This window comes from Xiphophorus hellerii, chromosome 2 (assembly GCF_003331165.1).
Source record: "Xiphophorus hellerii strain 12219 chromosome 2, Xiphophorus_hellerii-4.1, whole genome shotgun sequence".
In the NCBI taxonomy this organism is placed as follows: Eukaryota; Metazoa; Chordata; class Actinopteri; order Cyprinodontiformes; family Poeciliidae; genus Xiphophorus; species Xiphophorus hellerii.
This window is the reverse complement of record NC_045673.1, coordinates 30,239,202-30,252,719: the sequence shown is the minus strand read 5'-3', so window position 1 is coordinate 30,252,719 and position 13,518 is coordinate 30,239,202. Positions and strand designations below refer to the sequence as shown.

Below are 13,518 nucleotides of genomic sequence, written 5' to 3'. Positions count from 1 at the left end.
TTTTATCCTTTCTTGGTTTATCCTTTTCCTCTACAGCTTTTATCATGTCCTTAGTATTCCATGTATTTTTATTGTATTCACACTCACCAGTAATCTTCACTAATGCTATTCACCAAACAATGTGGACAGGTTTTCAAAAACCATGTAAAATATCAAAATCAATGGTGGCTAAGGTCAAATAAAATGTATCTGTCTGTCATCCTGATCTGACATTGGCACACTTTACAAAGTTTTTTACTAAGACTACCAGTTGGGATCTCACCTCTGTTTGACCAAACAGCTTAAAATTTCGCACACTTTTTAGATGAATCCTGACTACAAAACACAATAAATATTATTCAGTTTTGAGCGTTCCCTCAAAATTCAGTGTTTTTAAAAAAAAAAATCAAATTAATAACTAAGCAACATGGGCAATTGTTTTATTTTTAAAAAAAAACAACAACTTTAGATTATGGCACATTTCAAATTTAGTTCATTTTCTGGCACGGTCATCTGTAAATTGAACCTGAAGAAACTTAAACAAAAAATAAAGCATGAATGAATTAAATGAATGAATTGAAGTTTTGACCCTTGATTCCTGGCAGAAGACATGGTGCTGTGAATTGCAGTAAGATGAATGGAACAAGGCAGAATAAATCAATGCTTCATCTTAACAAATTGAGTGAGATATGGCTGAGTGAAAATGTCAATAAATCAGTATAGTTTCTGAAAACTCAGACCAGAATGTCTGGCATCAGCCATGCAACAGTCAGCCGCTGTTTACTTGTTTTTGTGCTGAGCTGAGCTCATATCATCTTCACCTGTCTAGATTAGTAAATGCATTGGGTTGCTGCCATTTGAGTCACTGCTATTTGAAAGTATTTGAAGTAATAAAGTGGCTAATAGATCTATAAAATTAAAACAATTACACTGTCAAAAGTTGTAGTACCAACTACAAAGGCAAATCCTTTTCAACACATACAAGATTAAACATGTTATTTTATTATTTGTAAATTTTATACAAATTGGGATATCTTCATGAGCATTAATAGATTTATATGCAAATGTTCTTTATGTTATTATGCATGCACAGTTGAATAAAAATATAATGAGCGAAGAAAAGCTGAGGAAACAGTTATGGACTGACATTTTCTATCATAAAACTTTCTTAAATGCAGCACATGGAGAACAGCTTGCTTTTCTCACACCTGATAGACCAGCCGCTCTTAAAGATGTTGGAATGTTTTAGACGTCAACAGAAACAGTGACTTCAGGATGACCTGAGTGATTAATGAAAAAATATACTCTCTGTAAGCTTTGACTTGCTAAGACTGATTAATGAAGACATCCTTGCTACACTCAGAATTGTTTGGTGCCATTGGGTTGCTCTTTTGAGAACAGAGGGGCCGTTGTGCTGTTGTTGTTGTTGTTGCTTCTTCTGTAGGTTTCCTTGATGCTTGATGACCCCCCTCTCTCAAGTATATTGATCATTCCTTGTTCTTGTCTCATGAAGAGTTCAACCAGCAGAATTTTCTCCTTGTGGATCTGTTGGCTGATATCTTTGGGGATGTCCGGGATTAGCCAGTCAACAATGTCATTCATCAGCATCACCACATTCTGGCAAAGAATAATGAAAGTAATTAATTAAATAATCAAGCAAAATATAAGAACAGACAAAGATAACCTGTGTAAATAGAAAATCGTTTCTTTTTTTTTTTGCATTCTGTGTAAAATAGTCAGCCAAACCAAACTGGCCATAACCAGAAAATGTAACTTTCCACTAAAACTAAACTACACTGTAAAATCTAATTAATTCACCTTACTTTAAAAGATTATACAAACTAATTGCCTAAAAAAAAAAAAAGTAAAGTAAGCTTAAGGTTAGTGAATAAGAAAACTTCATTTATTTTAAGCGAGCAGTACTAAATCAAGTAGTACAGCTGAGACAAATATTTTAGTTAATAGAAGAATTACAACATATTTAGGCCTACTTTTGTTTAACCATCTACAGTCAGATTGTGGAAAAAAATTATTCATCAACATTGAATGCTGATGAATAAACATTCAATGTTTATTAGATGGTTTTGTTTAATCATCTACACAAAAGTAGAAGTCAAAAGTAGAATTCATTAAGTGCTGCAGGTCCTATAGAAGCAATGAGCTGGGTGAAGTAGATAAAAACAGGACCTAAAAACAGCTTTTTTAAAATCATGTTCAGATGTTAGAATTTGTGATCTGAAACATTTAATGTGCCAAAAAAAGCAAAAATAGAAGACGTGTACATTTTTCACAGCACTGTAAAGTCACAGAAAAAAGAAAGTTTGCCTTTCAGTAGGAGGCTTTGGATGTTGGGACATAAACAATAACAGTGTGGAATCTGTCAGTTTATGTGCACATTTTATATCCATCCAATATTTCTACTGCTGACATTATTTTGTTTTAGATTTTATATGTTATGATCTATTTTCTTAGGTGTTTGCAAATAAATTTTTAAAATAAATGAGATATCATGAGCATTGTTCTGATAAATATAGAAAAGAAAAAAATCCTGCTTTCTCTTGTTACCTGAAAAACAATGACAAAGGCAAGTCGTACAGCCAGCACCGCCCAGAATTCTTTAGAGATCTCATATGGTGTTAGAGACCAGGGAGGCTCTCTGTAATCCTTATACCTGTGAGACACAAATAGTAACAGTCCGGTATAATCAGTGCAACCTACTGTTTAAAAAAGACAACATCTGTAACCCCAATTCATTCACCTGTCAAAGCTTTATGGAAGAGCAGTGATGAAAAAGCCACTGTTGGGAAAACTCAGATCAAGGCTGGACTGAAGTCTGCCTTGATCTGATTGGTGGAGTCAAGTCTTCACACAATTATTGTTTTTATTAATCACCAACTACAGTTCTCTTGTTTGTTCCAAAATGTCAGTAAACCCCATACATGAACCTTTAAGAAACTAAAAGTGAGGTTTTCTGTTTCTATGAAAATATCTATGTGCAAAATTATTGGGAAAATAATATTGTGCAGAATGATTATGCAGCTAAATGACACACATTTTCCCATCTCACATATTTAGTTTCATCTGTTTAAATAAGAATTCAAAATTTACCAATTTTGGTAAAATCACAACATTTCTGATGTGAAAAAAGAACACTGAGCAACTAAAATAACCTCTAATTTTTTTCAATAACAATGATCTGCCTCCCATTAATGGAGGTTGTTAATTTCTTGATGTGTTGATGAACTTTCTGTGCAGCAACATCCATACCAAGTTCATGGCCTTTTACTCCACTGCACTAAAGGAGAATAGTAATGCACACTGGCTGGTTAAAACAACTTATTTAACCTTGGAAACAATTAAAAGCAACCATCTGATTCATGCTGCAGTATAATTGAAGTATTGGTTAATGTATACATTGTTCCCATAAGTCAAACTGGAAGTGATCCACACCATTTTAGTAGGCAAGTGCATGCTCAATGCATAATGGACCCATTTCTTCAAGACCAATGAAAGCAAAATACTGTATGTGGATGATCTTGGCCAATGTGCAAGAGAAAGAAACAAACAGAATGGCTGCTGTCAGGATCGACCTGTATAAGACAGAGAGGGAAAACTTGTACAATATCGACAAGCTGCCTCTGATCTCATACTACGATATAGATGGAGTGTGTACATCATGGAGGAGCTAAGCAGCCTGAAATCCATAGACTCATACAATCAGTGTTTCAACAGCATTGCAAAGAACATCCAAACTCTTCACATGAATAACATGGTTCTAACGACTGGCACAGTGAGTACATGTGGTAACATCCACATAGGCTACATGTTAATCTTAGTTTGCAGATAAAAGCCACATTAGCTACGCTAATTTTGCTAGTTCAGCAGTAATTACTACAGTACCACAAAGGTGGGTAGAGTACTCAAAAATTGTAATCGAGTAATAGTTGTAATGTACTTATATTGTTCATAAGTTAGATGGGAACGAGGTGGGAGCTAGTTCTAAGTGTGTGGCTTGTTTATTGTTGTCATAGCAACTGCCTGCCAAGCTGACTGTCAGTTACAAAGTTTACAAAAGTGTGACATCACATGACTGGTTAGTTATTCCCGAACTAGCCAGTAGACACATCCTGAGAAATAGTTACTCAATTTCAGAAGAAAAAATAGTGAAGGGAATTGGTGGATGTAAACAGTGAAGAGACAAAACAAGACTGATGCTCACCTGCAAACTTCAATGGGATAGCCATAAGGCATTGGATCCATAGTTTCTTTGCCATGCTCAAAGTGACTGACATTAAAGTAGGACAGCGTATGGTTGACAAATCCATGCAAGGAGCCATCAGGGCTGTACATATACTGGTAGACCATCCGAGGGATGAAGTCTGATGTGAAGGAGATGACAAATGCCTAGCAGAGAGGTGGAAGATAAAAATTTTGTCACACCAGGGGAATTTAATGTAACAGTGGCCTATGCAACTTCAGTTACCCATGGGCTGTCATATAAACTTCCATTCGATTCAATTCAGTTTTATTTATATCATGCCAATTCACAGCAAATGCCTTGAGACATTTTACAGAAAATAATTTCTATTCAACATACATAGATTCCAATTGAACCCAGTTATCAATTAATCAAATTGAGCTTATTAATTGAAACACAAGTAATTGAAAACACTTCAAACAAAACCCAGCAGAGCATCAAGTCATTGACTTGCAGCATTCACTCCTCCTGGACAAGGCTGTAGCGACGGCAATCACTTGGTTTGTGGTGTTGACTTTAGAGCAAAATGTAGCAACAGTAAAGAAGAAAACCTCCATCAGCCATCACCAACTGAGAGTAGTTTATAAATGTTACTTGAAAGCCATATAAACACACTGGAGACTAGACTTGAAGTTACCCAATACAATGTATTTCATTCTGCAAATCATATCACTATATGAGTCCCCCCTGAGTCACTCCAGCATCATCAGTCTATAGCTTGTGACACACAACAGGATGCTGATGGAGTGACAGAAACTGGCCTCAGCCTCTTCTGTTTCTTTCTGTTTTGCCTTCTAAATGTGCCGCCACAGCCTCACTTCTCTTCCTCTTCTTCTTTCTGGCTGTTGACCCCGTCCAAATCCTTTCCTTCCATCGCCAGAAATGTAACATTAGTTGTTCTTCAGCTTCATGTACTATATACTTGCCAGTTGATGGCTTATGAGATGCACCTTTTATCTGTTTCAGAAAACTGGATGATTCTTGGTTGATCTAATGCTTCACACATTTACCTTCACCTACTGTGAAGGTAAGCTCCGGTAAGCAGCTTTCACCTGGGAGCAATTTACCAGTTCAGGACAGATTTAGAAAAAAAGTCTAAAAGAAATATCCAGATATATGATTATCATATTATGACAACTTGTTGTTGAGGTCAAGAATATTAAACAGAGATCGATACAATACATTTTGATCAACATGACGGAAAAACTGAAAGTGTAGGAAAAGGCAGAGAATGGTACATAGTAACTTAAATGATGTACAAACGCATTTGCAAGTTGTTGAAAGGAGCAGGAAACTTTTTGTTGTGCACAAGTGACAATTTGATTTGAAGATTGAATAAGTAGTTTTGAGAATTTCAGTTGTGTTCTGAGAAGTGCACCAAAGCGACTGAGAAAAACTGTAATGAAGAACTGAATATTTAACTTTCCTGATTGTTTTAATGGCTGCATATAAACCAGTGATTTGAGAAGTCTAAAGTAATAAACAGTACAGAGATGCTAATCATGGCAGCATGGTCACCATGCGCCACAAATAAACACAAACTAAGCTGAATGTTGCGCAATTCTGCTTGCCAGTTGATGGAACAGTCCATTCCATAACAGCTGGTGTAAAATGCTTAACCTTAATGCCATAACTATTCAATAGGATAGCGTGCAACATCTGTATCATATATACACTAGAAATTTCACAATTAAAATGGTCTAAATGCTGGCTGGCTGAGAATCACTTGACTAAGATTGACAAATATAATTGTTGAAGTAAAGTAAAAGGTGGACAAAGTAGACAAGGGGACAGTTGTAAGTGACATAGTAATTAAACATGAACACAACATTAAAAGGCAAACATGAGAAGTTCAAGAAATACCAGAGACTCCGACAGCAAAGGGAGACGTTGTGGTCTCAGTTTTTGCCAGTGATCATTGGAGCACTCAGGTCTGTGACACCCGAACTGGGACAGCGGCTTCAGCACATTCCCAGTCACTGAGATGTCTGTCGAAGATACTGGGGAGAGCAACCCCCCCCCGTCCCACGTGCCATGACAGTCCACAGCTGCTTGCTCTAGTGGCTTTTCCAGGAAACCAAAGACTTCAAGAATCTAGTCTCTTAAAAAGAGATTTCTGATCTTGTAGCAGTAATCTATAATAAAAATTCTCAGTTCTGCCACTCAAATTACCTTTGGCTTAATTTTTGCCTACTTTGGCATCCATCTTCTTCCTCCTCCTTTCCTAGTTTTATAGTCTCTTTCCTCTATGAAAGTTGGCACTTATAGAAACACATTTCACTTGATCATAGTTTGAACCAAAGCATTTATACTTACAGATAGGTGTATTTACTTACATTAATGACGACAGCAACTTTTGCTACCCCTCTCAGAATATCATACCATATACCTGCAAGCATAAAAATAAGAATGATCACATAATTATATGGAAGCGTATTTCTGTCACGGAGGATAAAAAAGTTTTGAGCACTATCACATTATAAGGTGATAATAATATTGTACAAGCTTCATACTTACAATAACCTCCAAATGTATCGGAACAGCAAGGCAAATTTCTTAGTTTTTGTTGTACAGTGAAGACATTTGGGTTTAACAACAATAGATTAGAATGAGACGAGGGTTAAAAATGTCAGCTTTTATTTTCTGGCATTTACATGTAGGTGTGTTATAAACAACTCGGGACATACCACCCTTTGTTTGAATCCACCCATTTTTCAAGTGAGCAAAACTATTGGAACATGTGATGGATGGGTGTTTCTTGTTGACCAGGTGTTACCTTTAATGTTGATTGTTCAAACATTAAATAGTCTACTTTTTGGCCTATGCTTAAAACTATTGGGAAGGCTTACGCATAAACATAGTCGTTTATGTTTATGCTTAACCTAAACATAGTCTATTGGCCTACTGGCCTATGTTGGTTTATCCTCTTTAACAAGAGGAAGCACACAAGCTCATCATTGACAGACCAGAGAGCTGTCTATGGGAGAAAAGCAAGCCACTTTGAACCTGAGAAAAGAAGTAAAATCACTCAGAGCCATTAGACAAACTTTGAGCATAGCAAGCACAACAACTGACAGGTTATAAATAAGAAAGAAATGACTGGTGCACAGAGCACAGAGCAAGGTTGGCCAAGGTTGGCCAAGCTTCCTTGGCCAACCTTGAACAGGTTGGCCAAGGAAAACAACAGTAGCTGGTGAAAGAAATATTGTGAGTTGTGAAGAAAACCCCAAAAGCATCAATAGTATCAGGGGTGAAGGTATCACAATCCACTGTTCGAAGAGCAAAAATATAGAATGTATACCCAAAGATGCAAACTACTTATCTGTAGTAGGAATCAGAAGGCCATATTGCAATTTGCAAAGAAGTACAGAGATAGCCAGAAAAGTTGTGGAAAACAATCTTATGGACTGATGAGGCCAAGATTAATCTCTACCAAAGTGATAGAAAGGCCAAAGTGTGGAAAAAGAAAAGAACTGCTTTGGATCCGGAGCATACAAGTTCATTTGTAAAGCACTGTAGAGGTAAAGTCATGGCTTGGGCAAGCATGGCTGCTTCTAGAACAGGTTCATAAATTTTTATTGATGATGTAACTGATGATGGTAGCAGCAGAATGAGTTTTGAAGTATACAGAAACATTTTGTCTGCGAATTTACAGAGAAATGCATCTCAAGTAATTGGGAGGAATTTTATCATGCAGCAGGAGAATGACCTAAAACAAAAGACTTCATCAAAGAAAACAAAGTGGAAGGTTTTAGACTGGCCACGTCAATCACCTGACCTTAACCCGATAGAGAACACATTTCACCTCCTGAAAAGGAGACTGAAGGGAGAAAACCCCCGAAACAAACCAGAACAGAAAGAATCTGTAGTAAAAGCCTGGAATGACATCACAAATGAAGAATGCAACAGTTTGGGGATGTTGATGGGTCACAGGATTGAGCCAGTCATTGCAAGCAAGGGTTATGCCACCAAATATTAAATACTATTCACTTTAAGATCATTTATTCCTTTACTTCTGCTCACCTTAACATGCTGTGGTGTAACACAAATGGTGAGATATCCTAATTTACCCAACACACTTACATATAAATGCTAGAAAATAAAACCTGACATTTTGAACTCTTGCCTCATGCTTATCTTTTGTTGTTGAGCCCAGATATCTTCAGTGTACAACAAAAACAAAGGAATTTGCCTTGCTGTTGCAATACTTTCGGAGGGGTCTGTATATTGTGTAAATATGATCACATATTGTATAAAAGTGATCTTTATAAGCGTGATATGTGGTAGTATGCTTTTAGTGCAGGTATAAAGAAGGCTAGTACAGTGGCTAACAGGAGTTGGTCAAGTTTTTCTTCATGCTAAGTCTAAAATATGGAGAGATACTGTTACTGCTGCCTGTTATTTAGGAAATCATTAATAGTATGTTCACTCTGAGCAGGATCCTAAACAGAATGGGACTGCACAGACAGAAAAGTCAGTCTGCTCCTCTACATGCTGCGTTCCTAACTGATTGTCTGGAATGAAGCTGAAGTTGGCTTCCGATTGTAGCTTCTGATTCGAGAAATGTTCTACTTTAAAATGTAAGTACATTAGATTTTAAAGTAGAACAGATTAAAGACGCTCAAGGGAGTGAAAATGATGTGGAATCGCTCTTTAGCCATTTCCTGAATCGGAAGCTACAATCGGAAGCCAATTGCAGATTCATTCCAGACGGTCAGTTAGGAACGGCGCCACATCTACAGGATCGGACTGACGATTCCTCCTGTGCAGTCCCATTCTGTTTAGGATCCTGCTCAGAGTGCACATACTGAGCAGGATGTGCATTCTGTATTCTGCTTTGCCTTGTGGTTTCAAACACAAGGCAAAGCAGCATCAGTAAATCTTGACCAACTCCTGTTAGCCACTTTAATAGCCTTCTTTAGCATACTACCACCACCATGTGGATGGATGAAATCAAAACATTTGTACAATATAATTATCATGTTTGCACAATATAAGTATCATGTTTAGACAATACAATTCTGACATGTATACAACATAATTACCATGTTTATGCAATATATTATATTGGGGTTAGTTTGAACAATGTAATTAACATGTTATAGAGTGATGGTGCTCAAAAATGTATTTTCCTTTGTGACAGCAATATGCTTTTGTATCATTAACCTCACCGCGTTGATTGTGTTGTAACTTAATCATATCATAGAAAAACGCACCAATATCTTTGGCTCTTGCTCCCACTGGTCTTCGCAACTCGGTCACAAATTTCTTAGCATCAAGCCGTATTTCGATAATGTTGTTGAGCAGAGCAAATAGAGGAGCAAGAGGGAAGGATGCTACAAACAATGTGACAAAACCAAACTGGATAACTGGAAAAGAAGAGAAAAGAAAAATTTTATTTATTTATGTAGTGCTCATCCAAAATAAGGTGGTCTGCTAGGCTTATAATACACTGGGGGAAACCTTGCATGTGATACATGGTTGCTTTCAAATAATACTGCATAAATTAGACAACAAATGTCTCTAATAATACACTAATTGTTTCTAGGTTAATTTAAGATGTTAAGATGAAGATGAACACACATCTCTCAATGACCTCTTTGCTCAGTGTAAAGAAGCAGAAACTCTCTGGAAGGAAGCAAGAAAGGCAGTTGCAAAAATTCTGTTTTTATGTTTAGTTTAAAAAACCTCACATATTAAATAAAATGATCAAGAAATATTACATCTTTTTCAATCTCAAATTGGGATCAAGTCCTCTCCATTATGGTTAAAGTTCATCATTCTTTGTGTATGTGGTGGGAAACATTCAGTTCTGTGCTTGAGTGGATGCCGACTTCACTGAGATCTGCATAATGTACTGAAATATGAATGGTAAATGGACTGAGTAAATAGATTGGTCATACGGACCAATCAAAGCACACCAACCACACCAGTGCTACGTTCACCCCGTCTCGCTTATAAAGCAGAAACATTCATACATTTACCAAACAATAAATCTTCTGATTGAGCCACATATTGCCATTTCCTTTTCCACACCACATCTCTCTCTCAGTCACTTACAGAAAATGATTGCATGCAAGGATTTTGTTTGCTACTGACTCATTTCCATATATTCAGGTGTCAGTCCACCAAACGGTTCCAAGAAGTGGTCTGTCTCATATCTCCGCAGTTTCTTCTGTCTCTCTTCTTCTTGAAATGCTCCTTGTTCCGACTGAATGTATCGAATTAGCTTCTTCAGTTTGCTGAGGAATGTAAAAAAAACAACAACACACACACAAGTTAAGCTTAGCTCTAAATTGACTTGGATGAACAACTAACAAGGTTTAACAGTTGATTAAAACTTCCTTGTTTAAAATGGTCTTTTCAGTCACCACCCCTTTTAACAGAATCATAAAATGGACGTTATTTTGTGCCAAATTAGCCTGGTAAAACACAACCCCTTGTCCTATGCTATTTGTTTCATTCAGAGGGCTCTCAGCTATCGAGAAACGATTGATTCTTGGAGGCGTGGACTCTGATGAAGTTTTAAATTTTACCCAATCACTAACTTTTGTCCATGATGTATGTAATGCACCAGTTCAACACTATAAATCTAACAGGAGACTACCTGCACTGTAAACAATTGCCCTCCACTGCAAAGAGAGAAGCACCGAGCCCAACAAGGTGACTTTTGATGTTAACTCAATATTTTGAAGCATGACCAACACAGACTGAATGACTTCGTTCACTTCCTCCACTGCCGTTGAGGCCTACAGGCAGACTACAATTCTAAAACAGTGCAGAAAATCAACAACATTGCTCAGAACTTGTCCTTCTGTCGCTGATTGACCAGGTCAAAAATTGACCGGAGAGAATCCGAGTGAAAGGAGAAAACCCAGACTGTGCTGTAAGTGAGGTATTTTTCGAGGGTATCTGCACAGGAACTCAATGGCAGTGCCAAATCCTTGTTAATCAGATCTAATAAAATAAATGCAGAAACGGAACTGTACTCACGGTATTCCAATCTCAAAAAGGTTATTTTGAATTAGCTGCTTCCCCAGCATGGTAATACTCAGCTGGATACATAGCTCCATCAGACAGCTTCCATCAGAACACTGGAAATCAGGAACACAGAAAAAAAAAAATTAAACCTGAACAAAATAATTGGGCCCATGTTCTTAAAGACCAGGAGCCTTATGAGTGTGTGTTCAGAGATCAGACTGAACTGCAGGAACATGATGATGAGCAGTTTATTAGCCACTTCAGATTTCCCACAGACCATGGAGCTCTGCACAGAACTGCCCTCCTACAAGCCCACCTTGCATTGGGAAACTATGGAGCCTGCGTTCCCATTTCAAGTTCTCACAACGTTGGAATTCCTCGCAAATAGCGCTTCATAACATCAGGTCCTAAAAGTTAGAATTCCTCAAATTGGGTCCTACTGTTTTTGTTTTTTGTAATTTGTTTAAGAAAAAGCAATAATATTAATTCATAGATTTTGCTTGCAGATGTAATAAAGACATAAAGTTTACCTCCTCCATTCTGTAAGACTCAAACACATATAAATATCTGCCTGGTCTGCCCACCAGTCTACAAGGAAAGTGAAATGAAGAAATAAATATTCAGCTGATGACATAAATATGATATACTGAAACAACAAAAAAGAGCATTAAAAATTAGAGTAGCAACCTTCCCCTGAAGAAAGCGATGTAGATGATTGGGGTAAAAGCGTTGACAAACTTGAGAATGAAAGTCTTAAAAATCAGCCGTTCCTCGAAATTCTTCTCTGTTTTAGGGGCCTCTGCCACAAAACAGGGACACAGAAAAACAATTATTGAGAAAGCTAAAAGAAAATAAAAACTACAGTATCTATCTATATATCAATGTATCTAGAGATCTATTAATATAGATCTATCTATACATACATACAGATATATATATATATATATATATATATATATATATATATATATCTGCCCACCAGGCAGACCAAGAAGAGGAGTTGGAGACATTAGACTCTAAAGTTGCCATAGCTCTAACCTACTATTTAGGTCTTTTCCTTACCTAGGACAGTAAGCCAGCGAGCCACAGCTCCATACACTTCATCCAGGATCAGAATGACCACCAGGTTAATGATGGCTGCAGTGGTTTTTACTGTCAGTTGTACGTGGCTTCTTGTGGTTGGACTGGAGCTCATATATAGGGCAGCTTTGGTGGAAATCCGGTAAAGGATCACACCAAACACAATGGCAAACGTAACCCCGATCTGTTCAGGAAGGGTTGCAGGAAAACAACATGAAGACATTCAGATGTCTTATTATATTTCACAACATTTATAGGCGACATTGTTGGATCACAGCATAATGACAATTATGACTTACCATCAGCAGCATCATGACAATATTAGTCATGTATGCAGGAAGACGGTCTCTACATGTGAGCTTTTCAACCTAAAATAAAAAAAAAAAAAATGCTTTACAAGCCCAGCTGTTATAATCAAAATTAAGCCCAATTTTGTGTCGGTAACATTTTTTGCAGAATGTGTTGTGACACCAGTAGATGGCAGCAGATACTGTGACTTGAAAATAATGGAAAGAAGGTTTGCAGAGGTTTTCGTGAGGCCCAGATGGTTTTTGAAGTGAGATGATCAGCAGAGGTCTACCGCCAACAGGCCACAATGATCAAACTACAAGGATTTTTACTCCATGTTTCTATTAGTACGAGGTACTAATACCGCTATTTATTTTAATATATGATTTAATTTGAGGCTTTTGCGAACAATTCAGCAACAGAACACAAACACACACACATAGGAAGACAGATATCCTTTACTGACACTCTCAACTTACAGCAAGTGATATCTTACTTTCTGTGGGGACTTTTTTTCTTTCTTCAGGGACTTCTGCATCACTCTGAATTCATATTCAGCCCTGGGATGATCCTTTGATGGTGATCAAAATGAAAAATGATGGAAATAAATTTCATTTTATTTCATTTTACTAGGTTTATTTGCTGGAGAAATCACTGAGTATAATATTTCTTTCAAGATAGGAAATAAGATTCTTTAAAATAACCTACATATTGACAGCTTAATCAGAAACTAAAATGTCAGAAGGCCATATCATGGATGTAAGAGTTCCTGTTAGTGTAATAGACATGTAGGTATGTAAAGCATGGCAGATAACAGCTGTTCAAAATAACATGTTTCTACTATAAGTCACTTTAGAGATTTGTACTGTTGTAGTGTTGGCAGCTAAACTCACAGACTCTTCTAGTACTTTCATTATTGTTCAACAGATTAG

General features: G+C 37.0%; 1 protein-coding gene across 2 annotated transcripts in view; it reads right to left on the bottom strand.

Annotated features, from left to right (window-relative positions):
* Nucleotides 1-960: 960 nt before the first annotated feature.
* Nucleotides 961-13,518, bottom strand: part of LOC116710734 (anoctamin-1-like) — a 52,035-nt gene continuing 39,477 nt past the window's right edge. For both annotated transcript variants that reach the window (XM_032549927.1, XM_032549937.1), the window contains 12 exons: nucleotides 13,083-13,157; nucleotides 12,598-12,666; nucleotides 12,281-12,482; nucleotides 11,906-12,017; nucleotides 11,749-11,806; nucleotides 11,231-11,331; nucleotides 10,337-10,479; nucleotides 9,454-9,606; nucleotides 6,574-6,626; nucleotides 4,199-4,383; nucleotides 2,545-2,650; nucleotides 961-1,596 (listed from right to left, as the gene is read on the bottom strand). In XM_032549927.1, the coding sequence (XP_032405818.1) occupies nucleotides 1,339-1,596; nucleotides 2,545-2,650; nucleotides 4,199-4,383; nucleotides 6,574-6,626; nucleotides 9,454-9,606; nucleotides 10,337-10,479; nucleotides 11,231-11,331; nucleotides 11,749-11,806; nucleotides 11,906-12,017; nucleotides 12,281-12,482; nucleotides 12,598-12,666; nucleotides 13,083-13,157 (1,515 nt within the window). In that variant the 3' untranslated portion in view covers nucleotides 961-1,338. The remainder of the gene's footprint in view (nucleotides 1,597-2,544; nucleotides 2,651-4,198; nucleotides 4,384-6,573; nucleotides 6,627-9,453; nucleotides 9,607-10,336; nucleotides 10,480-11,230; nucleotides 11,332-11,748; nucleotides 11,807-11,905; nucleotides 12,018-12,280; nucleotides 12,483-12,597; nucleotides 12,667-13,082; nucleotides 13,158-13,518) is intronic.